A 26,812-nucleotide genomic window follows, 5' to 3' on the forward strand; every position below is an offset into this window, starting at 1 on the left:
AACTCTTTGCGACCCCCTGGATTATAGCCCACCAGGATCCTCTGTCCGTGGGATTTTCCCAGGCAAGAATACTGGAGTGGGTTGCCATTTCCTCCTCCAGGGGATCTTTCCAACCCAGGGGTCGAACCCGCGTCTCTTGAGTCTCCTGCATTGGCAGGCAGATTCTTTACCACTAGCGTCCTCAAAGCGGGGAGTAGCCTGTAGCCTGGGACTAAGGGGCCAGGTTCGCCCACGAGAATAGATAGCCTCGGCCTGAAGGGGGGCTCAGCCCCTTGCAGAGGAGCCATGAATTCTGCCACCTGACAAGGGCGCAGGGCCCCTCGTCCCCAGGAGCTGAGGTGGAGCCTTGAGATGCACGCGGGGATTTGATGTCTAGCCCCGGGGCCGGGCTGTGTGTGCTTCTCACAGTTTTCTGTTTTCTCTCTTGCTTTTTATTTACTAAAGATCTGGCCCTGAGGCCTGCACTCTTGGGCAGGTGGATTCGTCCCTCCTGCCCGGTTTCCTCTCAGTAGCTCCCCACAACGCTGCACTAACAGAGCGCCTGAGAGACTGTCCCCGCTCAGAGCCCAAGTCTCCCAAGTCCCAGGCAGAGCACTGAAGGCACATTCTCACCTTCTCACCCCTTTCTCACCCCCTGCCCGGTAGGTATGTCCTCATTTCCAGATGTGGAAACAGGCCCAGAGGAATGGGGAGGCACACCCGAAGGCTCAGGCGTGTAGGAGGCGGGGCAGCCTTGTCCGCAGGCTGTGTGGCCCCGACTCCGGTGCTTAGGCAGGGAGTGACGCGGTGCACAGCCCAGCGCAATGTCCAGCTTGGCCCAGAGTGGCCCTCCAGTGTGTCATTCCGGGACCTCTGGACCTTCCCCTTTCCGTAAAGGCCATGCTGACCCAGCATTGCGAAGGGGATCTGTGGGCAGAGGGCGGAGGAGTAGACCTTCCGGGGATAGGAACAGAGTTGGGCAGCTGGGCCCTGGGGTGGTCCTGTTCTCAGGCCCGGGAGTCAGAGGCTGGGCTTTGATTGATCCCTTTCCCTGGCCCTTCACCTGCCAGTGACCCCACTGCTCCTACCTGTGTAGACATCGTGGTCTCTGTCCAGGGTGGTGAACTGCTTGCCGTTGTGCCAGGTGAAGGAGTCGCCAGCGTTGCCATGGTAGCGCCCCAGCCGCAGCTTGTAATACTCGCTCTCAGGCTCCAGGCGGAAGCTGGCATACTCTGCGAAGACCTTGCGGCCAGACCAGTCCTCCATGGTCACCAGCAGCTTGTAGTTGCCTTGGTTCGTCAGCCAGTAAATGTTCTCCAGACCCAGCCAGTACTCGCCGTCAATGTTCCCAAACCCTTGCTGGGGAAAATGCGGGAAAGCATTAGTGAGGAATACGCAGTGTGCTCAGCCAGCTGGGCCCAGCTGTCGGCTGCTCAGTGCCGGATGCGGGGTCTTGGAAGCAGGCAGAGCAGAAGGCAGGCCTGCGTATAATCCCTTGCTTTCCCCACCTGGCTGTCACTTGATGAGTCTGCATGTTCCCAGCCTCAGTCAGGCGTCACTCAAGACCACTGAGAGAGCGCCTGTCTCGTGCTAGGCAGCGTGTGAACGTGGGTTCCTCTTCGTTACCCATCCTGCAGGGTTGCTATAGGGACACACGTAACCTGGTAAATTGAGAGCCTCGCACACAGTAGGCTTGCAACATGAGTTCCTTGGGCAATTCCCTTACTTTCTCTGAGTTTCCGTTCCTTTCTCTGGGGAGGGGCTGTGTGTAAGGGTCTCTTGTAAACTAAGGCACAGGTGTGAGCTCTGACAAAGGCATGATCCCTCCTAGATCTAGAATCCAGTGGATATATTACCGTTTTTCCATATCGTTTTAAGAGTCATCGGCCAAGTGGTGGCTGCTTGAAGTCTTGGAAATAGCTGAATTCGTTAATGATAATAATAGCTAGTGTTCAGTGAGCACTTAATGATGTGCTAGCACTCTTATCAGAACGTTTCATAGGTTATTTTCTTAATCCTCACGGCAGCTCTGTGAGCGGGGTACTCTCAGTGTCCTCCCTAGAGTGGGTGGATTGAGGCCCAGAGACGCCAGAGTCACAGAGCACGTGAGCCAGGATTTGAGCCAAGAGCCCAGATGTAACCCCTGTGCCGACTGCTCTGAGGAAGGGAACGTGGAAAGGAGGTGGAAGGAGTTAGGGAAGTGAGTCTTCAAGAACCTCTCAGCTAGGAGGCAGTGGAGAAAGAGGGGGAAGCAAAGGGCACAGGCTAGTCAGGAGGCGGGTTGGAGGACAAGCAGGGTAGGAGTGGGGCCCGCGGAGCCTAGTGTGGGTGCCGTGGTCCTGGTGCTGGTCGGCGTGCGGGCATCGAGGCTGTGCCTCGGCTGTGTTTCACTGCTCTGCCTGCTCCTGTCTGAGCAGACGTTCATCCCTAAACTGGGTCCAGGCCAGCCTCTCCCCACCGGGGCTGACCTGAGAGTAAGGAGGTGAAGAACAGAAGCACCTGCCTGCGGGGGTGTCCTCCATCGGCCTCTTTGTTCAGAGGAGGAAGCCAGGAGTGGGTGGAGCCCTCAGCCTCTCCTCCAAAAGGAGGAGCGCTCAGCTCCCTGGGAATTGGGAGCCCCGAGGCTAAACCCTGGGGTTACGACCCAGTATCTCCGCAGTTCCCTCCACCCAGGGCCCTGGAGCCTCAGGCCCTGCCCTTTCTGGGCTTTGAGGGCAGGTCTTCCCCTGGGAGCCCCAGCTGGGACCACAGTGCTCCCCACATCAGGATTGGGTTCCAAGTTCCCTCCCTGTCCGTGGAGCTTTCGTGGTCGGGACCCCTCACTCTGTACCCCGCTGCAGTTGTTGGTGGGGCAGGGGAGGAGCAGCCGGTCCTCCCCACCTGGTGGCTCTGTCAGGTTCCTCCTTCCTCGGGGCCACACAGGCCTCACGGGCAGCACCTGGCTCCCTCCGAGGGCCCTGGCGCTCTGTGTGTGTGTGGGGAGGGTGTCCTCACCTTATACGTCTCCCAGTTCCGGAAGAAGTTGACCGAGCCGTCCAGGCGCCTCTGGATGACCGTCCAGCCCCCGGGGTCATGTCTCTGGTCGCACCACACCTGCATGAGGCGGTTGGTGTTCTCTGGCTTCACCAGGTAGATGGAGCTGGTGTCGTGGCCGTCTTCCAGGGCCTGCAGGCAGTCTCTCCATGGGCCTGGGGACACAGGTGTGTATGCGTCATGGACTGCCCTGTCACCTGGCCCCCGAGTCGCGTCCTCCCCTCCCCCCCACCGCCGGCTGCACCCGGAGCAGCACAGCCTTGGGCCGGGCTCTGGCTGGAAGCCACAGGCCTGCAGGGCCTGCTTTGGGTTTGTGAGTTTGAGAAGTAATGTGATGTAAAGACAAGAACCCAGGACTTGGGGGTCCGGACACTTGGGTTCTGGGCACACTTTCACCCCTGACTGCCACACGGTGTGGTTGGCCGAGCTTCCTTACTTGCCAAGCCCTCTGTTTTGCCCTTCTGTAGAGGCAGCTTATGTTTACCTCATGGAACTGTATGGATGGCTGGGATATTTGTGTGCAATTCCGGGAGTGATTTTTCTAAGTTGTTTTATTGGCAAAAGGATATGTGAGCCTGCTGAGGGGCAGCAGCGTCTGTCAGCACCTTGTGGGGCTCCGCCTGGCCAGTGAGCCTGGCTTGCTGCCCTTCCTGGCCTGGCTGACTCCACACCAGCCTTCCCAGGGACGGTGCTTGGGGACAGTTGCTGCAGTTTTTAGTAAGTGAGCTTCTGTTGGGTCACAGGGGCCCCATTGGTGCCCAGAACCTGTAGCCAGAAATTTTGGGACATTTCTGGGATTCAGACAGTGGCCTCCAGATATTTTGAGGGGACTTAAGTTTTTGTTCATTGCTCAGTTGTGTCTGACTCTTTGCGACCCCATGGACTGTAGCCCCTCAGGCTCCTCTCTCCATAGAATTTCCCAGGCAAGAATACTGGGGTGGGTTGTCATTCTTTCTCCAGGAGATCTTCCCAACCCAGGGATTGAACCCAGGTCTCCTGCATTGAAGGCAGATTCTTTACCATCTGAGCCACCAGGGAAACATTGGAAGGACTGATGCTGAAGCTCCAATGCTTTGGCCACCTGATGAGAAGAGCTGACTCTTTGCAAAAGACCCTGATTCTGAGAAAGATTGGGCTTCCCTGATAGCGCAGTTGGTAAAGAATCTGCCTGCAATGTAGGAGACCCCAGTTCGATTCCTGGATCAGGAACATCCCCTGGAGAAGGGATAGGCTACCCACTCCAGTATTCTTGGGCTTCCCTGTGGCTCAGCTGGTAAAGAATCCGCCTGCAATACAGGAGACCTGGGTTCGATCCCTGGGTTGGGAAGATCTCCTGGAGAAGGGAAGGGCTACCTACTCCAGTATTCTGGCTTGGAAAAGTCCAAGAACTGTATAGTCCATGGGGTTGCAAAGAGTCAGACACGACTGAGTGACTTTCACATTCACATTCTTTCTGGGGAAGATTGAGGGCAGGAGGAGAAGGGGGTAGCAGAGGATGAAATGGTTGGATAGTATCACCAACTCAATGGACCAAACTCTGGGAGACGGTGAAGGACAGGGGAAGCCTGCCGTGCTGCAGTCCATGGGGTCACTAAGAGTCCGACACGACTCAGCGACTGAGCAACAACAAAAACATTTCTGTTTAGCTCTGTCACTATATTCTAGAGCAAGCTCACCAAGGGCCAAGGTACTCAGAGCTCACGTTTCAAGGTCCTTGAGCTTTAAGGATGGTGTCCAGCCCATCCCAATACATGGCTTTTCTGAAACTGAGACCAGAAGGGTTCTGTGACCTGTGACTTCCCTGAGCTTGGGCAGCCGGGTCAGAGTAGGTGGGGTCACTGTGAGAGGTCTTTCACCCCTCCCCCACCCCCGGCCGTGGTTTCCCCTGCTTGAACGTTAGTCCTGTCCGCAAGAGGGCACAAACCCGAGTCACTAGGAGCCAAGTAAACTGGATGCATCCTAACTGATCTGAGGAAACTTCAGATATTTTTCAGGACCTAGCCACTGAGCTGTGTATTTTTAAATAATATCACCACACACAGCTTCAACTTGTCTTCAAAGCAGTCCTAAACTGAAAGTGGTCCAGACCAAAAGTCCTAAGGAAACTCCGTCTCGTTCCATTTGTGCGTTTGTTTGTTCAGCAACTGTTAATGTTGAGTCCTGGGCCCAGCAGGTCCTGTGCTGGGCGGTGGAAGCCTTCTCTCGACCTGCGTTCCCGTGGATCCAGTCCTTTCTGCGCGTGGGGGAGGGGGGTGGACAGGCACAGGCAGCAGGTGTAAGTAGCTTTTCCTCCTGGCAGTGATAGGGCTGGATTAGTCCTCTGTGATGGTTAAGCAGGATGAGGTTGGGGGTGGTCTCTGTCGGACCCCTCAGGTGGGCCTTTCCTGCGTGAGCATCCCCACCTGGAACCTGATGGCAGGGCACGGGCTGCCTTTTTCACTCTCTGTGCTGAGAAGCAGCACCAAGAAGAAAGGTGGGCACTCACCACTGACTGCTGACCCCCTCCCTGCATCCTCCAGGGAGCGGCTGCTCACCCATTTACCCGCTGGCCAGCCCTCTTGGTTCCAAGCACCCGCCCTGTAGCAGATACAACACAAACAGCTACCTCCTTCTTTGCCTGTGCCTCTTCCATCCCGAGAAGGGGAACCCACACCTCCAGAAAGAACATTCATGACGGAGAAAAAGAAAAAATGGGTTGTGTTCGGCCCCCAGCCCTGGGGACCCAGGCAGAGAATGGGAGTCTGTCCCCGGCAGCTGGAGCGGAGCGCGGAGCAGGGGTGGGAGGCCTCCCAGCTCAACACCGAGTCAGACGCACAAGAGAGCCTGCTGGACACGAAAGCAGGTGACAGAAGGTCCAGCAGCCTGCAGTACAGCACCCACAGAAGACGAGCAGCTGGGCCTCTTCCTCTCCCTGCAGAGCTGCAGCGGGTCCCATGGATCCTCAGGCTGAGAGGCCAGCTGGGAAGGCGGGCGTGCCACGCGGGGAGAGTCTTTGAGGCCCAGGGGGTGGGGGCAGTCAGCCTCATGGCTCCCACCTGCGCTACCTGTCTGGGTTCCAGGAGTGGTTCCAGCTTTGCCTTTGACATTTCTCCAAAAGGCCGTTTTTTTTTTTTTAAGAAGCACATGTTTTTAAATGTTTTGGGGCCACCAGTCCTTTTAAACATTTGGAGGATTCTCCAGATCCTCTATCCAGAAAGACACACAATTCTGCTGATAATTAGAAGGTAAATGAACCTCCAAACCCCAGACTGTAAAACCTTAGAGCTAGGAGAGGCTTGACTGGAGTGAAAGTAATACTAAAATATGCCTACTAGCCACCACTGCTGGGTCTTCACTGCGTGCCCCATCCATGCATTCACACCTGAGATCTTCCTGACACACCTGCCAGGTGGGCTCCTCCTTCCACAGACGAAGACATTAGAGCATGGGACCTTGGGTGACACTCCCGAGGTCACGTGGCCGGTAGGGGGAAGGTGCGGTACCTGCACCCGGGTGGTGTCCAGAGCCCACATCCGGAAGTCCTCTTCCTGCTCCTTGAGCAGATTGGAGTGCAGGGCAGGGGCCTGGCTGAGTTCTCTCTGTGTCCCTGCTGCTGGTGCTAAGTCGCTTCAGTCGTGTCCTACACTTGTCTTAATCGTTGCCCCGCAGCCAGGCTAAGAAAATAAGAACTTACAGTTCTTCTTTGTCAAAGTGTTGTGCCTTTTAAAATCTTCCTTGATTTTTCTTCTGTGCTTACGTTTTGGTGTCCTTTGCCTGTTTTATTTTAACTGTTTCAGTGTTTCTTATGACATATCAGCCTTCCTTTTCTTTTTTAAAATGTTTTTTGTTGATTTATTTTTACCATTAGATTTGTGTTTATTTATTAGTTTATGGCCACACTGGGCCTCCCTTGCTGTACTCGGGCTCTTCTCTGGTTGTGGCGAGCAGGTGCTGCTCTCTAGTTGCGGTGCTCCGGCTTCTCACTGAGGCGGCTTCTCTTGATTCGGAGCACAGGCTGTAGGGTGCGAGGGCTTAATTGTTGTGGTGCACGGGCTTAGTTGCTCCATGGCATGTGGAATCTTCCCGGACAAGGGATCGAACCTGTGTCCCCTGCATTGGCAGGTGGATTCTTAACCACTGGACCACCTCCTCTTCTTTAAAAAAAGGCAAACCTAGCAATTCTTTCCTTTAAGTCTTGTAGGTATGGCATGCTTTCTAAAGTCATGGGATAACTGTGAAATAGTGTAGACATGTTTAGTATTTTCTGCTGTTACTAAAATAAATCTCCATGTGTCCCCTGCGTGCTGCACTTCACATGACCCTGAGGACCTCCCATCCTGAGTGTGGACCTCCCATTCCAAACAGTAATTCCTCAGACACCCCTGCAGAGCTCTAGAAGAGCTCCTGCATTCAAACACATTCCCTTTTCTTCTTAAAGGCGCCAGGGCAAGGGTCAGTAAGTTAAATGGTGGACGAAAATTAGTTGGGAAAATACTTGGCATTGAAATGTTGGCAGCAATAAAATAATAAAGTAGCAGGAAACAGCAGCAGGGAGATTGTCATGCAGCTGCATTAAAATGACAGAGTCAAGACACCCGCCTCTGATGAGAAACCTGTAACTGGTACGTGTGCGTGGTGTCTGGAGGAGGACGTGGCTCCCACTCCAGTGTTCTTGCCGGGAGAACCCCAGGGACAGAGGAGCCTGGTGGGCTACAGTTCATGGGGTCGCAGAGTCGGACACGACTGAGCCACTGAGCACATGCATGACATCGTGGTGAAGGACTCAGCGAGGTGTCGGACTTTGACTCAGAAATCTGTGTGCCTGCGGCGGGACCCCAAACTTGGAGTCAGGAGCCCTCGGCTCAAAGCTTGGTGGCCACATCTCCTCACTGTGTGACTTTGAGCAGGTCCTCACTGAGCCTCCGCCTTCTCTTCTATAATCAGAGAGAAAAGACCTTACTGTTCTGAGGGTCTCTGGAAGACAGTGCCCAGCACAAGGCCGACCAGGGCAGCTGCCAGAGAGGGTTCGAGTTCCCTTTCCTTTGACAGTTGAAAGCTGGTAGTTTTAGAGCTGTCCACCACAAACAAGCAATTGGATTTGCTTTTTTGATTCCCAAGACTAAGCGTAAGCTTATTTACTGATAGACATTTTCCATAAAGGCATATTGTAAAAGTCAGAATTTCAGTGGCAAGGGCCACAAAGAAGCATTGGGATGAAGAATGGAAACCTTTTTTTGTCAATGAAGCTGCATCTTTGGCGTGCGGCGGGCGGGGCTCTCCTTAGAGAGCGCAGAGTGCCCAGCGGTGTTTCACTTGGCACACCTTCTGAAAGGGCAGCCCTGCCCGGAGTGCCAGGCCAACACTAACTCGGCGGCACCAAGGCTCTGAGTGCAGGGAGCGCCCCAGCCTCCTCTCTATAAAGACCATATTTACACTCTCGGCGGAGCTGCGACCAGAACATTCCACGTGAAGAGAAGTGCCATGGCTGAGCGGAGTCTGCGTGGTTCCCTGGAGGAGCAGCACAGGGAGTGGAGGGCACACAGGCCCTGAAGTCAGGAGGGCCTCGGGGAGAAGGGATGTTGGCCATGGGAGCATAGAACATACAAGTCTCGGGCCCCCAAGTCCCAGGGTCTGGCGAGCATTGGAGGTCTTCAGGTTTGGGGCCCTAAGTGCCTTCCCACTCCCTTCCTCCTTGTTGGGATTCCTCGCCTCCCAGGAAGCCACCAGCCACATATCGCTGGCCCATCTGGGGCTCAGCACCCCCAATGGCGGGGCCTCTCTGTGAAGCTGGATTTTAGCCCGCAGTCAGCCGGGACCTCCAGGTGACTTTAGTCCCAGTGTCCTCCCTGTTGGTCTGAAGCAGCCCAGCTTCAGCCCAACTTGCCCACCCAGACCCCAGTGGAGAAGTGGGCTCACCACCTGCATCAGTTTTCAACACAGTCACCCCTCCACTAGGGAAACACGGCCTGTGAAGATCTGACCAGCCGACCAGCTGAGGCCACAGTCACCCCTCCACCAGGGAAACACGGCCCGTGAAGATCTGAGCAGGCCGACCAGCCGAGGCCAGGAGCTGAGACGTGGGTGGACCTCAGACCTCTGTGGCTCTTCTCTGTGGTGCCCTGAGGCTTGGGGAGAGGGCAGAGCCCTTCCCAGCCGTGAGCTGGCCTAGACCACGCTGCCGGCCCGCAGCCTGCCAGGCATCTTTACCCCATGTCTCCAGACTGGGCCACCTGAGCCCACGCAGAGGAGCCCGTGGCCTGAGGGGAAAGTTCTGGGGTGTCTTAGTCCATACGTGGGCCCTGGGGAGGGGCTTCTGTGGCGCCGCCAGGAAGCACTGCTCTTACGTGAGAACCATGTGCCGGTCCCCGTTATCCTCACAGACGGTCTGCCTCCAAGTCTTTTGGCCACTCTCTGAAAACAGTTTTCTAACAGGAGAAATGACTAGTTGTTGAAATTGGATCTGGAATATTCCACTCAAATCAATCATCTGAGCGCCGGGGCACGTGGACTGCTTAGGTGTGAGTCCGGTGCCCGCACAGTGTCAGGACCTGTCTGCATCCCAGGTGAGGCCGGAGAGCTGACACCTGGATGTGGAGAGGGGGTGCTGCCCAAGTCTCACGCATGCAGACAGCTGGGGAGACCATACTTTGGTTGTGAACATCTATATTCTCCATCAGTCACCACTTTTGGTGATCCAGAGCACAAAACAATGACCTAACACAGAACAGCTGGTACATTCCCAAAGCCATCTTGGCCAAGCTCCTGCAGCACCCGCCCCAGAGGTGACCCTCTGAGGATCGTTTCTGGTTCTTTTAGGGAAAGAGTCCAGATGCTTGTGCCTGCTGTTCAGGCCCTTTAAGTCCTCGGACACACAGCCCACTGCTTAGGGCTGACATGCTTTTCAGGAGCTTATGAAAAGCGTTTTAGGCCTAAAAAAATGTGTTAACTCTAAAATATGGGGGGAAAAAAAGGGCTAAGTCCAAATTTATAAGCATATAATTAAATTTCTACAAAGTGTAACATCTTGTCAAGTCCATTAAATTTAGTCTTCAAAAATGTTATTACTTTTGAAAACAATTTGTAGGTTAGCTTTTTCTCACTTCCCAAGAATTCCTCAACATGCCTGATGTTTGCCGAGAACTCAGAGCCAACTATAAATTAATTGTGCTGCTCTTGGCCAAATACTTTCAAATGCTAAATTATTAAAAAATTTCCTTTCAAAATTTTTACAGTAAAAGTTACACTGGATGTGCAAGGTGGGTATATTTCAGTGTACTTGGTACGTTCTGAGACCTCCCCTAACGAGAGCCCCTGGGGCCCAGGAAGAGCCTGAAGGGATTCCATTTCGCCTGTTTGACCTCAGGATAGACAGATAAGCAGCACTGCTTCCCAGAGAACACTTGGAAAAGCACAGCGTCTACTCCTGGGCGTCCACCAGTACCCTCGGGCAGGGGACAGATGGCGACTTCAAATCGATTCAAAAAGAAAAGAAGTCAGGTTAGGAGGGGCTGCGGGGGGTTCTCTGGGTTCAGAGCAGCTCCTTGAGGCTCCCCAGACTGGTGGGGTGAAGCTCTGGACCCTCTGGCTGCAGCGATGAGAGCCTTTTCAGGGCACCTTGTGGAGAAGCTCTGTAGACCCCTGCCTGTGACCCCGCAGGCCCTGGCTGGGCGCCCTGTTCCTATGGTTGGGCACCCTGCTGACCCTTCCCAAGAGAGGGAATCAGTTTACAGGCTTGTTCCTAGAGAACCTTGTTCGCTTTCATTGATCACCTTTCACTTTTCCCAATGCCACGCACCCCTCTTCATAAACTTTTCTGTGTGTAATTTCACTGGGGTTTGACCACAGGCACGCAATTCTAGTACTTCATCCTTTTTCCTCTTTCTGAGCACAGGACATCCGCTCAGCATCAAGCCTGATCTTCCTGGTTTCTTGACGATGGGGGCAGTGGTTCCGAGAGCTATCTGCCTGGTCCTCAGCCCTCCTCCAGGAAGCCTGCCCCCACCTCTGGAAGATCTACTCAGTCCTCGGGGTTCCCATAGAGCCTTAAATGTCTGTCTTTACTGGAATATAGTCAGAAGGATGACTGCCATGGATGTAGAGCCTTTCACTTGCTGGGTGCTTTACACACTCTTATTTTAGACTCACGAGGCCCGGTTTGGAGCAGTCCCACGACTGGGAAGTGGAGGATGTGGGGATTCCACATCTGCCTTCCATGCCCTGGTTCTTCCTACTGCCTTCTCAGGGCAGTGATCATGTGCTGACCCAGTTTAGCGCCTAGGTTCACCTCTCGCCTCCCTCACCTTTCCCTGCCTCCTGTCTTCTCACCACCGTGAGCTGTGTTCCCTTTGTCATCTTCATTCTGTTTTTTTTTCCAGCTTGAGAATCAGTAATAATAAATCCATCCAGTTACAGGGACCGCTCCACAGCAAAGGACAATTAGCATCCAGATCAAACCTTGAGAAATGAAACCTGTTTTCTGGGGAAGCCTAGACAGCCTAAAATAGGATGCCTGCACTTCATGCTCAGGATGGTGGTGGTATTCGGTTGCCAAGTCGTGTCTGACTCTTTGCGACTCCATGCACTGCAGCACACCAGGCTTCCCTATCCTTCACTATCTCCCAGAGTTTGCTCAGATTCACACCCATTGAATCAGTGATGCTATCTAACCATTTCCTTCTCTGTCCCCATCTTCTCCTTTTGCCTTCAATTTTTACCAGCATCAGGGTCTCATCTAGTGAGTGGGCTCTTGGCAGCAGGTGGCCAAAGCACTGGAGCTTCAGCTTCAGCATCAGTCCTTCCAATGAATATTCAGGGTTGATTTCCTTTAGGATGGACTGGTTCGATCTCCTTGCAGTCTAAGAGACTCTCAAGAGTTTTCTCCAGCACAATTCGAGATGCTCAGCTTTCTTTATGGCCCGTCTCTCACATATGAGAGTACATGACTAGGGCCAGGTGATTGGATTTTCTGTTCTTTTGGATGTTACTCTAGCGTGCCACCTAAGATTGCTTTATTTCAACATTTGGGAATTTTTTTTTTAAAAAAGCTATTTTATCTGTCACTTAAACTATAACTTTCCTAGCAAAATTTCTCTCTGTGTGTACAGTAATTTTAACAAATTATTAGAAAAATCTATTCTGGGAAAATCACTTATTCATTTGAAAAAATGACATAAAAGCATTCCAGGCCTTGCAGCTTATTGGCTCATCTTGTGATGAAAGACCAGGATCCAATGTGTTCTTCCTCCAGAGTCATCTCAGGGGCATCTGAAGTGCTGCAGGAGAGGTGGGATAGTAGTCTCATTGTCCCTGGGGCAGTCTCAACATCTGCCTTCCTTCCTCGATGCTGACCAAGACCACTGGGACTTTTATAACAGTGCTCGACCCACTGAGTTCAACAAACCTAGCCAGCCTTGTCTTAGACACTGTAGTATGATGCTAACTTAATTCTGCCTCCTTTATCGTTTTTTTTCTGGGGGAGCATCCCAGGGTTACAATGCAGTCCACCGCATAAATCTACCACAGCAATGCTTTCCTGTGACTGGTGAGCTGGCCAGAGAGCTCTGAGCTCCAGGATTTTCTAGATTACATTCATTCTGCCAAGTGCCAAACTGTTGGGATTTCCAGGCCGAAGGATGCCAACTCACCACTTGTAACAATAACAAGTTGATGGTTTATCTCCCAGGGCTGTAAACCGCCTGAGGATTTAGCCGAATGTCCTCCCTGGAACGTGCCTGAGTAACAGAGGAGAGCTTGCCATGGTGCTGTGCTCCAAGGTACCCCAGGAGGAGAGCACACATGCTCAATTGCTCAGTCGTGTCTGACTCTCTGTGACCCCGCGGACTGCAGTCTGCCAGGCTCATCTCTCCATGGGATTTCCCAGGCAAGAATACTGGAGCAGGTTGTCAGTCCCTTCGCCAAGTGATCTTCCCAACCCAGGGATTGAACCCACGTCTCCTGCATTGGCAAGCAGATTCTTTACCACTGAGCCACCTGGAAAACCCCAGGAGGAGAGCAGAGAAAGCAAAGCTGGGAGGAAGATGACCCCACTTGAACTCAAGTGGCATCTGTTTATGAAGAAGCTAGCAAAGAATGCTCTTTGAAATATCACTGGATGACGTCTTTACTAATAAATTTGGGAGTCTTATGTTGTTTAACAATAACATTCTAGAAACAAAACAGCACAGGCTCTGGAGGCGAGAGAGCCAAGTTGGGTTTTCCCGCAGCCTCTGTGCCTCTGAAGACCACGTGCCAGGCAGCCACACCCTCACCATCCTCACAGTGCCTCGCTCCAGCCCTCCACCAGGCCTCCGGCACATGTGGGACCAGCAGCCCTCACCGGAGAGACCATTGCTTGACCTCCAGAAGGAATGGAAGGCACGAGTGACCGATCTCGTTCTCTGTTTTAGACCACAACCAAACGTACACATTTCCTGCCTTGTAGGGGGAAATAAAATATAAAGGGAGGGGACTTGCCTGGCGGTTCAGTGGTTAACAGTCCATGCCTCCAATGCAGGATGCCCAGGTTTGATCCCTGGTTGGGGAACAAAGATCCCACATGCTGCAGGGTGATGTTAAAATGGCCTTTCTCTCTGTGTCTCTCTCTTTGTCTCTCTCTCTTTATATATATAAGAAATCCATCTAGGAAAACAGTCTTGTTAGGGTTGTCTGTGGCTCCATGGCCGAGGAGTATCCATTGTGAGGGATGGGTGATTTCTATGTGTTCTCTGTGAAGCAGAGTGATTGCCACCTGTTGTGGCCCCAAGAACAAATCATACCTACTGAATTTTATATATTTAGGGTTAACATAGTTAAAGAAGTCAGGACTTCAGACTAGGCATTAAAATGCTGAGTAGAAGTAACCCCGGAAAACTGGCCCAGACTTGGTATTGACAGCTCCAGCTGGGTCCACTGATGGCGAGTCAAGTGCATTTCGTGTTTTCTGTGGGAGAACTCAGTTGTTCTAGAAACTCTGTAGTATGAGGCTGGCTTAGGTCTACTTCCTTTATCCTATATTCACAGTGATGATGTCTCTGTTATCAGAACCATGAGAGTTCTAATAACAGACCTCACAAATCTAGCTGATCTTTTACGGGGAGCTGTCTGGAACCCGGTACATGAAGTTGTGATGGAGCGTCAGGTCCCAGGCAGCTGGCACTGGAGGTCAAGTCAAGCATCTACAGAATGATGTTCACACCAGTTCCCCCCAGGCTTTCCATGGCAATTTCCAGTATCCCAGAGTCATTAAGACAGACTTGGGTCTGAACTTTGGTTGAGCCAAGGCTGTGTAGTCTTCCCTAAGTTGCTTAACCTCTCTGAACCTTAATATCCTGGAAGTTACAAGTCCCGGGACCAGCGTTGGCTCTGTCACCGACAGACTCCGGAACAAGCAGGCTATGCCAGGGGACCCGAGAAGCTCCTAACAAGCTCCAAAATTTTATGATTTTAAGGTTCCTTCTCTATCCACTGAGAAAACAAACCAAGCTGATTATGTTTTTCTCTGGAGAGAAAACAGCTGGAAATGCCTACTCCTTTTGACTTTTAAAGATGCATTTTAGACATGGCTTCCCTGTGGCAGCTGGAAGCCACACTCTCTTTTCTTCTCGGTACCTAGGATGGCGCTGTGGCAGGAGGGCTGGCGTGTGTGTGGCGGTGCCCAGGCTGGGCTGAGGGGTCATGTCCCAGGCCTCACAGGACCACCTTGAGAACAGGCCAGAGCCGAGGCTCCATGCTGTCCTTTCCTGGGACTTTTAGAGAGTGACCCCTGCAGCCTTCTTCCTCTTTAACAGATCTGACTGACATGCGTGCAGATCTGACTGACGTGCATGCACAGGGCATGCAGGTGAGGAAGAGGTCAGAGACTCGTGAGTGTGAGGAAGAGTGGCGGGGAGGGAGAGGAGGGAGGGCGGCAGCCACCCCAGGACTCCGCTGGCAGAGGGCCATAGGACTCCCCCCGCCCCCCGCCCACCACCGGGGGAAAGGGCCACAGGCAGGGCCACTTGGCCCAGGTCTCGTCACAAACGTCACTCTCATGGAAATGCCCTTAGGTCTGGCCAGACAGAGACAAGACAAAACCCAAGTGAGGCGCCAGGGAAGCCAGGAGCTTGCCTGGGCCTCATCACTCAGGCTCCCAGCGGCCTGGGTCTGGCCTGGGGCCAGCCTGTTACTGTCTGGCCGGGAACAAGCTGGTTAGTGCAGCGTCAGATAAGTGGCCACGGCAGCCTCAGCCCCCTGGAGAGGGGCGTGCTGCGGACGGAGCGACTGGGACAACGAGAAGAGGCGGTGGCTCGGAAGCTGTGGAATGAGAGATTTAGAAGCTGCCAGGGCGCGAGTGCCGAAGTGCTTAATTGCAGAGGTGTCTGTGGCTGTGTGATGTCCGTGGGCCTAAGGAACTGTCAGGCCAGAGCAAAGAGGGAAGTTTCCTCTACACCAGACCCTGCTCCAAGCTCTCAGCACGGGCGGCTCGGAGCTCTCTGCCGATTGGCTGGAGAGACCTTCTGCCTTTTCCTCCTGCCCGGTCCAACACCAGGAAAGGAGAGGGCCTGCAGCCTCTGCCCTCCCCTTTCAGCTTCCGCAGCCAGGTGTTTAGTCTGGGGAGGATGGGGGATGTGCCTCATGTGGAAAGCTCAGTGGTCAGATGAGTCACGAGAAAGCAGTCACCAACAATCAGTACCAACGTTTGGGAGAGCTTTGCTTTAAAAAAAAAAAAGTTAATTATAGTGCATTCCAATGATCTCCATGATAAAATCACTGCTGTTCCCTCCATGCTGATGGGCTTCCTTCAGTGGGAGGAAAAGGGGTTGGTCACACCCAGGAGCCTTGGAATGCACACAGTCTGGACTGAATCACGCATGTGAAGAAGCAGTGGAGCTGGGCCACTTGAGGGGCCTAGGATAGGGCCAGGCCCTTGGGTCTTTGCACAGACTTATCTCCACAGGGGACCCACTTGTAACTCAGTTGCCCAACTCCTGAGTCCACTTGGTAAACTCTTACAGATCCTTCAGGAGGCAACACCGCCATCCCCAGCTCTGTCCAACTTGTCCCTTCTACTCCACGCAGACTCAGTCATGCCCCACTGTAGACCTAGTGCTGTAGGCCCTCATCCGCCCCTCTGTGGTCACCCAGCACCCCATAGGGCTACCATGGTGACTGCACAGTCCATGGTTTTCACTGCATTCCTGATTTCAGGTACTCTGCTATGTTGGTCCCAGAAGTTCTCACAACATTCTGGAAATGTTGGCTTTGCAGGTGCTCCCTCTCAGCGAAATCCCTTGTAAGATCTGAGGTGCTGATCTTGGAGTTGAGAACTGGTAGGCAGCAGACGTGAGGTTGCGAAGAGTTGGACACGACTGAGTGACTAAGCACAGCACACAGCACAGATGGGTTCCAGTGCATTCATGAATCTGCCACCTCCCTCCAGACTAAATTCCTGAAGGTTAGGACTGTCATTTTCACACAGTCCAGCACTGTGACTGGCAAAGAGGAGGGACTCAGCTGTTGTTGGCTGCCCCTACACGATATATATCATATGCCTGATTGCATTGAGTTTCCACAGCAACCCTGTGATGTTATGACTCTTGTCCCCATTTTACAGAGGAGAAAAATAAGGCTCAGCGGAGTTAAGTAACTTTCTCAAGAGCAAACAGTTAGCAAAAGGTAGACCCTGGATGCAGAGTTAGGTCTTTGTTCCTCCACTGTGTATCTGCCAGCTTAGTTCAAGCTCAGAAATGTCTTGGGATGGTTGAGTCAGAAACCAGAGATGCTTAAGCTAGAGGAGGTCTATTGCATAAACATTGAGGTCAGCTTGCCTCATGTCAGAATTACAGTGTTCAGCTGAGCCTTCATGTGGTGCCCATGGGTGTGTTTTACCCTCTGCGTGTTCTATCAGGTGTATTAGCGTACTCTGCCCTCTCTGGTGGAACTTCCTGGTGGCTCAGTGGTAAAGGATTTGCCTGCAATGTGGGAGATGTGGGTTCAATCCCTGGGTCGGGAAGATCCCCTGGAAAAGGAAATGGCAACCCACTCCAGTATTCTTGCCTGGGAAATCCCATGGGCAGAGGAGCCTGGCAGGCTGCAATCTGTGGGGTCACAGGAAAGTCGGACTTAGCAACTGAACAACAACAAACAATAAATGAACCAGTCATCAGCTGTAGAATGCAGAGCTAAATATAGACTGTCTTTTATTAATAAATTTCAATCTCCTGTTTCAAGATAAAGAGACCAAGATCAGAGGAAACTCATAGTTGCCATGTAATGAAACTTACCATGGGCCCAGAACTCTGCTAACCACGTTTTGCAGTATTTCATTTAATCCTCAGGTAGGCACTATTTAAACCCATCGCCAATTAACAGATGGGGAAACTGAGGCTCTGGGGGGCAAAGTGACTTGCCTAATGTCCCAGAGCTGATCAGTGGTAAAACCAAAATTTGAACCCAGGTCAGTCTGCTCCAGAACACAAGTCCTCAACCTGCACACCCAGTAGAGGGCTTTGCTGTGAGTAAGATGCCTTGCTCCTACATCTCCCCGACACCGACTCCACCGCCCTGGGCCTGCAGACAATGCCGCCCTTGTCTTTCGCATGGGCCACCCTCCTGCACTCAGGTTCAGTCCCTCTCTGGAATTAGCGAGAAGCTGCTCTTCCCAGTACTGGTGGTTATTTTCAGAAGTGTGAAATAAGTGTAAAACAGGATATTTTCAGTAAAAATATCTCCCTGCTTATATAACGAAGTGGTACAAATGTCACTGACTGAAGCAGATACGTGGTTACTTTCTGCAAAGACGGATGTAGTCCTCACCCGCCAGCCCATTTGGAAGACTCACAGGTCTTGGATGAGTAACCCCAGGGGCTGGACTCGTGGTCCCCCCGCCCAGGGTGCAGATGCCCAGGGTCCTAGTGCACAAGAGGGGTCAGCCCCAGCTTTAAAGTGAAAAGCCTGAATTCAGACCCAGCGTGAGCAAGTCACCCATCCTCTCAGTTAACCTTCCATAAGGAGCCGCAGGGGTTAAAGAGGTAACATACACCGAAAGTGCCCAGCGTCAGTGTCTGGGTCAAGCTTCAGAACCTACCAACAGTCCCATTCCTCCCCCATCACGATATTCTGAGAATTACCATATTTTAAGATGAAACACGTATTTAAGAGTATGTGGAATCATCACTGAAAATTCTAGACTGCAGCAGACTCTAGGAAATGTGTGGGCTTTAGAAAGTGCTTCTTCCTAGGGAGGGGAGTAGGCCTCTCCCTACCACGTGTTCATCCTACTTCTGCTGTGATAACACTTTCTCTTCCTCTGGTCTGTTGTTTCTTCCATCAACATTCACTGAATGCCAGTTCTGTGCCAGGCACATTACGAACACTCATAGGAGCACTCATCCTATCTAGTAGCACAGAGCACCTCACGCACAGCCCAGAGAACTCAGGCCTGGGGTTTTTCCTAGCAGAAGCCAGAAAGTATCTGCTGTCTTCCGACACTTCCGTTTCCTGGTTCTACCTTGGGGCTTCCATCTGAGGACTGCAGCCACCCTCTCACCCTGCCGGCTCCAGCGGCTTGGCCCCAGGGACTGCTGGGGGATTACACAGCCTTTGGCCCGGCTTCAGCTTACCGCTATTCCTCCCCTGCTTGCGGTCACAGCCAAGTGAGGCCCGGTGCCCAGCTCCGAGGCCCAGATGTTGCGGGTCTCCGCAACGTCGGGAAGGACTTACCCGACGGCTTGTCTGTGGAGGACGGGAGGCTGGTGAGGGTGGGCATGGTGGGCAGAGGGGGCGGCAGCACTTTTAGGTTCTGGTCACTCTGGATCTCGTTGGTGGAGATCTGGTTGATGATGCGGTTGTAGGGGGGTGGCTGGTAGACGCGGGGTGGGGTGGCGGGGGGCGGCTGGGGCACAGGCCGGGCGGCGGGCACCCGCTGGCAGTGCTCCTCCAGCTGGGCAATGATCTCAGACTGGTTGTGGGCCAGCGTGGCCAGATGCTGGTACTTGTGCTCCAGGTCCTTGTACTTGCTGGCCAGCTGCAGCATGTCAGCCGTCTGGTTGAGGATGCGGTTCTCCAGCTGCGAGAGCTCGAGCGCGTTGTCCCGCTTGCGGATGATCTCGTGCAGGAGCTGCATGTAGAGCTGGGTGACCCGTGAGTTCATGTTGCGGCTCTCCTTGCGTAGCAGCTTCACCTCGCTCACGATGCCGCCGTCCACCTCCACCAGCTGCTGCAGCGTCTCAATCTGCCGCTTCTGCTTGAGCAGCTCGTTGTTGAGCAGCTCCAGCTCCTGCTTGTGCACCCTGTTCTCCAGGAGCACCTCAGGCTCCTTGGAGTTGACGCAGATGGCGCCCGTGACCCGCTGCTGGGGCACGATGAAGGTGTAGGTACACTTGTCTGGGGACTCGCCGGCTCGCTTGTACCTGTTCAGGTAGACGAACTCGCCAGGTGAACCCTCCTCGGTGCCCTCCAAGCCATCCTTCTGGCTCGCCACTGCTCCCAGGGCAGCCAGCAGTCCCAGCCACCAGCACGTCACACACAGCGGCCTCATGGTCCTTGCACACCAGGGGTTCGTCTTTGCGAGCAGAGCCTACGAAACGCTGAAAGTAAACAGAAGAGCAGACTCAGTAATGGTTACGTCACGGCCAGCGGCCAGTGCCATAAATGAGCTCAGCCTTCTTGTTGGGCAGCTGTTTCCAAAAACGCTGCTTCAGGAGGCAGCCCTTCTGGGAGCCGCAGAAGGGGACAGGAGGCCTGGCAGAGGCGGAAAAGATTTGGGAGGGGACCGGGGCATGTGCAAGGCAGCAGGCCGAGGCCCCGCCACTCCTGGGGCTAGCCAGTGCCCACGGCCCTCTTGTCGAGCACCTGGCCTGGAGCCCAAGAACCATAGGAGGCAACTTGAAGCTGGAAGGGGAGGCATAGGAAGCTTGGCCTGTCTCTCTCCTCCTCTGCCTCAGACTGTTAAGTCTCCCCCTGGATGTGCCCTTTGTAACACCCATCACGCATGAGATGAATCTGAACTCTGTGTGATCTCTTCATGGATCCGTGCTCCCTGATGGCCAGCACTATGTCTGTTTCCATCCTGTATCCTCAGGATGCTGCACTCAGGAAGCTGTCTGCAAATGTTTGTTAAGTGAATGATTCGCTAGATGTGGTATGCGACGTGTTCGGTTTATAGTGGACAACGTCAGTGGAAAGATGTGTCCAGTCATGTGGCTTCAGTCTCTGTGTTAGCCAAGCTGCAGAGCAGACAACTGAGCTCTGCTAAATGCACCTATTTTCAACAGGCAGTACCCACACTGTCTCCATCATCGCAACATGATTTAGCCAGGTGGGAGCAGGAAAGAGACACGTGTCACCAGATTGGTTTCAATTCTGTTCTTAGACCACTTGTTCCTTCCCCAGATATCCATGGAACACCTGGGGTATGCCAGGGAGTGTGCTGGCTACTGGAGATGCAGCTGCAAACAGGACAGAGCCAGCCCTGCCCTCAGCAGGCTTACCCATCATCTCAGAGCCCCTGAGTGCCAGGAGGCAGACGTGGTGAATGTGATGGGAGGGTAGAACGGAGAACTGACCTAGCCAGAGGGGTCAGGAAAGCTTCCCTGAGAAAGTGACCTTCGTGCTGACCCCAGAGGGATGAGGAGGAGCAAGCCAGGCCAAGAGGGAGGGGACGGACGGACGCAGCTCACTCCTCTGCCCACTCAAGGATGTGGCTCCGTCCACTCTTCCCCAGCTCCCTGGCGTGATCACTTTTTCCCTAGATCATGATTTCTTTCAGCTTAAAGAAAATCCTCTCTTGACCTCATGTCCCTTCTCCAGCTACTGTTCCATTTCTCTGCTCCCCTTTTTAGCAAAACCCTCTGAAGAGTTACCCACACCCTCCCTCACCATTTCCAGAAAGTTCTCTCTTGAGTTCATTCCCGTCAGGCCTGCCCCCTCCCCTCGGTTCCGAGTGTCCTGAACAGGATCACCAGGGGCCTCTCTTCCCAGACCAAAGGCTCAGTTCTTGGTCCACGTGGATGTTTCGCCTCTCAGCACTGCTGGACATGGCATATCACTCCCTCCTGGGACTTCCTTCCCCAAACACCACCCTTTCCTCTCATCTCATTGGCTACTCCTCAGTCTCCTTTGCTGGTTCACCCACCCCCCCACCCCCTGTCCAGTCCTATCCTGGGTGGGGAGGGGGTGGCAGGGCTCAGTCCTCAGACATCTTCAGTGATCATCTTCGGTGATCATCTTCAGTGATCTCATTGTCTAGTCTGAGGACTTCCCCCTGCCCCTCTGAATCCAGACTCATATGTCTAACTGCCTCTTTGACATATGGGCATCTCAGCCATAACCTATCCAGAAATGAATTCCTGGGGTTCCCCAAGTCTCCATCCCAACCTATTCATCCCAGTTTTTCCCAGGTTAGCAAATGGCGACTCTGTTCTTCTGATTGCTCAGCCAACAAACTTGAAGTCGTCCTTGACTCCTTTCTTCCCATCATACCCCACATCTAAGTCACCACCAGATTATCACAGCAATATCCTGGGACTATTCTCAGGATCCTACGGCTTCTCCCTGCCTCCCCTGGTACAGCCCACCTTCACCTCTCGCCTGGACCAGACTGGTCTCACTGCTCCTGTCCTTGTCTTTACAGGCTGTCCTCAACCCGGCAGCCAGAGTGAGCCTTTTAAAAAAGTCAAATCAGGTCAGTCTGCTGCTCAAAGTGCTCTGGTGGCTCCTCATCTTGGAGAAGCAGCTAACAGGTCTCTAAGGCCCCCAGCTCTGGCCCTGTTTCCTCCCTGATCTCATCTCCAACTCCTCTCATCCTCACTCACATGCTCCAGCCACGCTGGCCTCCTGGGTGTTCTTCAGGCTCGCTGATGGCGAGGGCCCTTTGCACTTGCTCCAGTCCAGAACACTCAGCCGCTTCCTTGATGGCGGCTCCCTCACTGCTCTCAGGTCTTTGCTGAAATAATCACCTTCCCAGTGAAACTTTCCCGGCTTACTTAAAATTGTGACCTCGCCACCTTCTCCCTGCAGAGTCCATGTCACCATCAGACATGTGGTGCCTGTCTACCCATGCCTGTGAATGAAAGCTCTCTGAGGGCAGGGGGCTTGTCTGTTTTCATCACTCCTCCCCCACCCCCCGCCCCCACAGCGCCCAACACAGGGAATATTTGTATGCTGAATGATAAGCCACATCCACCAACAGTCGCCACGCAGTGGGGAGTGCTAGGAAGAGGGGCACACAGGGCCAGAGGAGCCCAGGGCAAGTGACTGCCTGAGGGTGCGGGGACATGCACAGGAGACCGTGACTCACATTTACTACCACCGTCCCTAACATCCACTTCCTGAATGCCTGTCGTGTACCTCACCCTGCACTCAACGTTTTGCAAGGGTTTTCTGCTTCATTGAATTCTCACAGTGTCTTTTTGGTAGATACCATTGTTATTTCCATTTTACAGATGAGGAAACCGAGACTCTGTGAGGCTAAGTGACTTGTTTAACCTCACACAGCTGGAAGGTAGCAGAACCAGGACTCAGCCCCAGCCTTATGTACTCAAACCTTCAAGTCTTAATGACTACGTAGAAATTTTCTTAATCTGGTTTCTAATAGTAAAGTCACGATTTTCTGATTTCACGATAGTTTACACTAAAATAACCACAACCCAGAACCGGAAGGTTTTGTCTTCCCCAGACCCCTTTGGGGGCTTCTCTGGTGGGCAGCCTGGACAGCGGGAGGTTGCAAAACAGATCCTGTGCTCCCCAGGGCCACAATGAGCTGTTTTCCACTTGACTGAGAAAGCCCCAGCTTGGTTCCAAAGGCCAGTCCAGGCCTTTTGGGCCAGGCGGAGAAAGGTGTTTGAAGCCTCTGGTTTGGGTTGGGCTGTGGGGTTAGGGCTGCAGTGACGTTGGTGGAAACCGGGCTGAGTTTGTGAGTGTTTGCCTAGTTTCCAAGCTCTTTAGCTGCTCCTGTGCCTGGGCCACACCCGACCCACAACAATGGGGAGGAGCCGCCCTCCCAGCCTGGGCGGCTCACCTGCCTCTCTCTGCTCTGTGATGCTGACTGCGGATGCCAGCGAGGGCTCCCCTTGGCCAAGAAACTGCCATGGTCCCAGGAGACAACTTGGCTCCAGGCCTCGAGACCTGGCGGGGTAGCAGTGTTTACTGTTGAGTTCTGTCCCCTCCCAAGTGTGGGCTCACACGGCTTCCCTGGGCAAAGCTCTGTGCCCTTGGACTTAAGATCCTGAAGGCAGAGCCTCTTCTATGAGATGGGGTGATCCAACCCCTCTCCCACACTTGGTGAGGGCCACGGAAGTGCTTCCGAAACTAGAGGTGAAGATGTCATGATAGCCGTATGAGAGCTCCAGCTGACCGAACGACAGTGTGTGTCTGCCAGCACACACTCACGGGCTGTGTGTCCAGCACGTGCACCATCTCCTTGGATCCTACCATTCCCCCACCCACCGCCCAGGAGATCCCACGACCAGCTGTCTCATTTCACAGAGGAGGGCCTTGTTCTATGTAGCAGAGCTGGGCCTGCCCAGGAGGTCTGTCTGGCCTCACCTCCCAGCCCAGTGGTTAGACTGGTCCTGGTTGTCACGGTGTCCGTAGCCTCTCACATGGCGCTGGGCGCAGAGCGAGGAGGCTCCAGATGAGCAGACGCAGTCAGAGACTGCAGTCTTTAAAGAGCATTTCTTGCAGTTGTTCAATTAAAAAGAGAACCAAACTTGATGGTTAACACTCGTTCAGTTTTTAGGTTCACAAGGCCCCTCGCGTAACATATTATCTCATGGAATCACCACGACATTTGGAGCTGGTTAGTAATATTCTGCCCATTTTGAGGGTGAGGAAACTGAAGCCCAAGAGGGTGTCAGGTAGCTTGCTCCCTGTTGCATTGCTGCTGGTGGGAACAGTCATGAAGCTGCACAATTTGGGGTCTTACTGTCACATTTCCATGAGGCGTGGGCTTGGCAGGAGTGACGCGGAGCCAGTCGGGTTAGAAGAAGGATGGGAAGGAACCAGGGCACTGTCTCAGGGAATCCAGCGAGACTGGTTCTCCCCAGGTTTATAAAGGGGGGCAGCAGCACCCAGAGGGCTCAGTGGTTTGCTGGGAGCACATGGCAGACAAGAGCCAGTGCTGACTCTGTCAAGAGCTGGGGTCAACCTGATGCCAAGGGCTGTGCCCCCTCTGCCTTAGAGTAATTGACTTTCCTTCAAGGTTCCAGCCCCCTTCCTTAGTTTTTTGCAAGTTTGGCAGGTCTTAATGGGCAGTAATGAGTTTGCTTACTTTTGCTCTCCTGGTATTTATTCAACTAATTGCATCCCAAGAGAAGGAACTCCACCCCCTACCCCATCCCCCAGCATTCCAACTGTCTTAGGCCTGGAGAAGAACTCGACTCCAATCAAAGAGATGCTCCTCAGTTTCTTCCTATGACCAACCGAGGAAAGCAAATCCAACTGTTTTCCTTGGCTTCAAAAGGAAAATAAAAGCGATTCTTGAAATTGCTTTTCCACATTGTATTGTGAGGAGTTTCCATTATACATGGGTTTCCCTCCCCACAAGCGGGGCTGGTGTGACCGAGCCACGTGACGGGCTCTGCACGCAGGGAGGCCACCTCCCCAAGGGCTTGGGTCCCACCCAGCCTCCGGTGGGCAGCTCTGAGCGTCCCTGCTTGGCCTGCTGTGGTGGGGCCACACACCGTGTGTCCACGTCCCCTTTAGCACTACGGCTCAGGTGAGGGGCCACTCTGTGGGAAGAATTGTTTTCATAAGACAGAGTTGTGGGTCCTACCCTGCTGCAGAAGTTACTTTCCTGAGGTCACTGCAAAGGGTAGGAATAAGACAATTTCAAAAATAATAGTGACAGCTAATTATCACTGTGACCCAAACACTTTATAAGCATTGCCTCACTTCATCCTCCCAACAGGCCCGGGAGGGAAGCTGTTATTCGGGTGGCCATGCATGGTGACCCAGGTTGTGTACTATGCAACTCTAGAGAGCACAGCTCACATTCATAGTCTTTGTGGTTTTGTATATTTAAATCACAGCAGTGTTCTAATTCTCACAAAGATGCTTTTAAGACTAATGGCAGAGCTGACAGTTGTTCCTGTTGCAGGCAAGGAAGCTATTAAGATTCAAAGTCCATGAGTCATTTTGTCCTAAGTCATCAGCTTAGCCAAGTAGCAGTCGGTAACAGAATCCCAGTATACATCTGTGTTGAATGTATAAAAGTGACAGGGAAACTCAAGAGAGATTGTTCCCTGACAGCCACGCCCCCTCTAAGGCAAGGAGGACAACAGGAGAGCTCTTGGGACCCCCAGGACTCCTGACCCCGAAGTGAATCAGCTCTCAAGATGGTGTTTTATCATTAGTCCATGTTGAATTCCTGCCTGGGGGCTCACAGAGCCTGTCCCTCTCTCCCCAGCCTGCCCTGCCCCATCACTCTGTGATCACAGATGGAAGCCAGGTAGGAGTCCAGGCCAGAGGCCCTGCAGGAGGCCTGGGCAGGGGGCCTCTGCCAAGGCAGCAAGGGCATCTGGAACTGCCCCCTGGCCCAGTGCCCAGCTGGCCCCTGACAGGAAGCCGGGAACTTGAGCTGTGCTTGAGTGAGCTTGGTGGACCCGAGCATGAATCATGATGTTAAACCAGCATCAGGACAGAAAAGAAAAAAAAAAAAATCGAAACTTCAAAGTTGATGAACGGTTTTTCTTGCTAAAGCTGGTTATGAGATACATGATGTGTCAGTCAGGCAGTACCAAGCCAACTGGTAATCTGGGATGAGAGGGATCCAGATAAAGGAATATTCCAGAAGATACTGCCCTAGAGGGCCCAGCTGACCACATGACCAATGGGATAGATGATAGCAGCTGCCATTTGTTTGTCATAGATGACCAGTGTGCTCAGCTGTGCTCTACCTCATTGACAGCCTTATGGGTAGGGGACTGGGCATGCTGGTTGGCCCCCCTTGAGGCCTGTTGTCTTATTAGTTATTAATAGCACCCCATTTTATTCTCACAAGTGTCCTCATTGGGTAATAAACTATTTGGTCCCTTACCTAGGAGACAGGCATTACTATCTGCATTTGTAGTAGAAGAAACCCAGGTCCAGAAACGTTAGGTCACTTGCCTAAGGTCCCTTGAAGGAAACATCTGGACTGGGAAGTCCATGTCAACTGCAAGGTCTGTGCCTTCACTTCGATCAAGAGCATCTCTCCAACCTGTGTGAATAATAGGTGCCTGTCTGTTTGCTTAACGGCCGGGATGCAGATTCCCTCTTAGTCATTCTTAACTGACAAGGTAGAAATGGCTTTCACGTCAGCACAAGGGTGAGTCTTGTTGGATGGTGGAAACAGCTGCTTGATCATCCAAGTGGTGAGACCCCAAAGTGGACATCTAGAATGTGCAGCGGTGTCCTCACCTTAGAAACCCTGGGGAAGGAACTGTGCATCGCTTGTCCTGGTGATTCACCGCCAGCCTGGAGGCCAGGGAGGGAATAACCACATCTCCAACTGCCGTCCCCTCCCAGCCCGGGAGCCTGTGAATCATCCCCGCCAGAAGGCAGTGTGGGCACCCAGGGGGTCTGGAGCTGATTGCCAGACCCTGCCAGTCCAGCTCTCATAAGACCTTCGAATGAGCTGTCTGTCCAGCCAGCCAGCCCTCCATCCATTTAGTCTTCCCAGCCAACCAGCCATCGTGTGTTGCTATAGTCAGGGTCCAGGCCTGTCCTGAGTGCTGGGAACATGGGCTCAAGCCAGAGAAGCAGGAAGTGTAGGACTGTACATATTTGCTGGGAAGAGCGTCAGTGGAGGGTCGAACCTGCCTGACACGCCTGCCCCTGGTGCGTTGCTGGCTCCGGGGCAGGG

At 53.2% G+C, this 26,812-nt stretch overlaps 2 protein-coding genes across 15 annotated transcripts in view; one reads left to right on the top strand and one right to left on the bottom strand.

Moving 5' to 3' along the window:
- RALGPS1 (Ral GEF with PH domain and SH3 binding motif 1) overlaps positions 1-26,812 on the top strand; it is a 297,598-nt gene that overhangs the window by 157,173 nt on the left and 113,613 nt on the right. The window lies entirely within an intron of this gene.
- The window catches only part of ANGPTL2 (angiopoietin like 2), a 36,075-nt gene that overhangs the window by 3,107 nt on the left and 6,156 nt on the right, over positions 1-26,812 (bottom strand). Inside the window, exons 2-4 of the mRNA XM_061433563.1 lie at positions 18,691-19,556; positions 2,974-3,167; positions 1,068-1,338 (exon numbers count right to left, since the gene is read on the bottom strand). Coding sequence (XP_061289547.1) covers positions 1,068-1,338; positions 2,974-3,167; positions 18,691-19,507 — 1,282 coding nt within the window. The 5' untranslated portion in view covers positions 19,508-19,556. The remainder of the gene's footprint in view (positions 1-1,067; positions 1,339-2,973; positions 3,168-18,690; positions 19,557-26,812) is intronic.

Source organism: Bos javanicus, chromosome 11, assembly GCF_032452875.1.
Source record: "Bos javanicus breed banteng chromosome 11, ARS-OSU_banteng_1.0, whole genome shotgun sequence".
Classification (NCBI taxonomy): domain Eukaryota; kingdom Metazoa; phylum Chordata; class Mammalia; order Artiodactyla; family Bovidae; genus Bos; species Bos javanicus.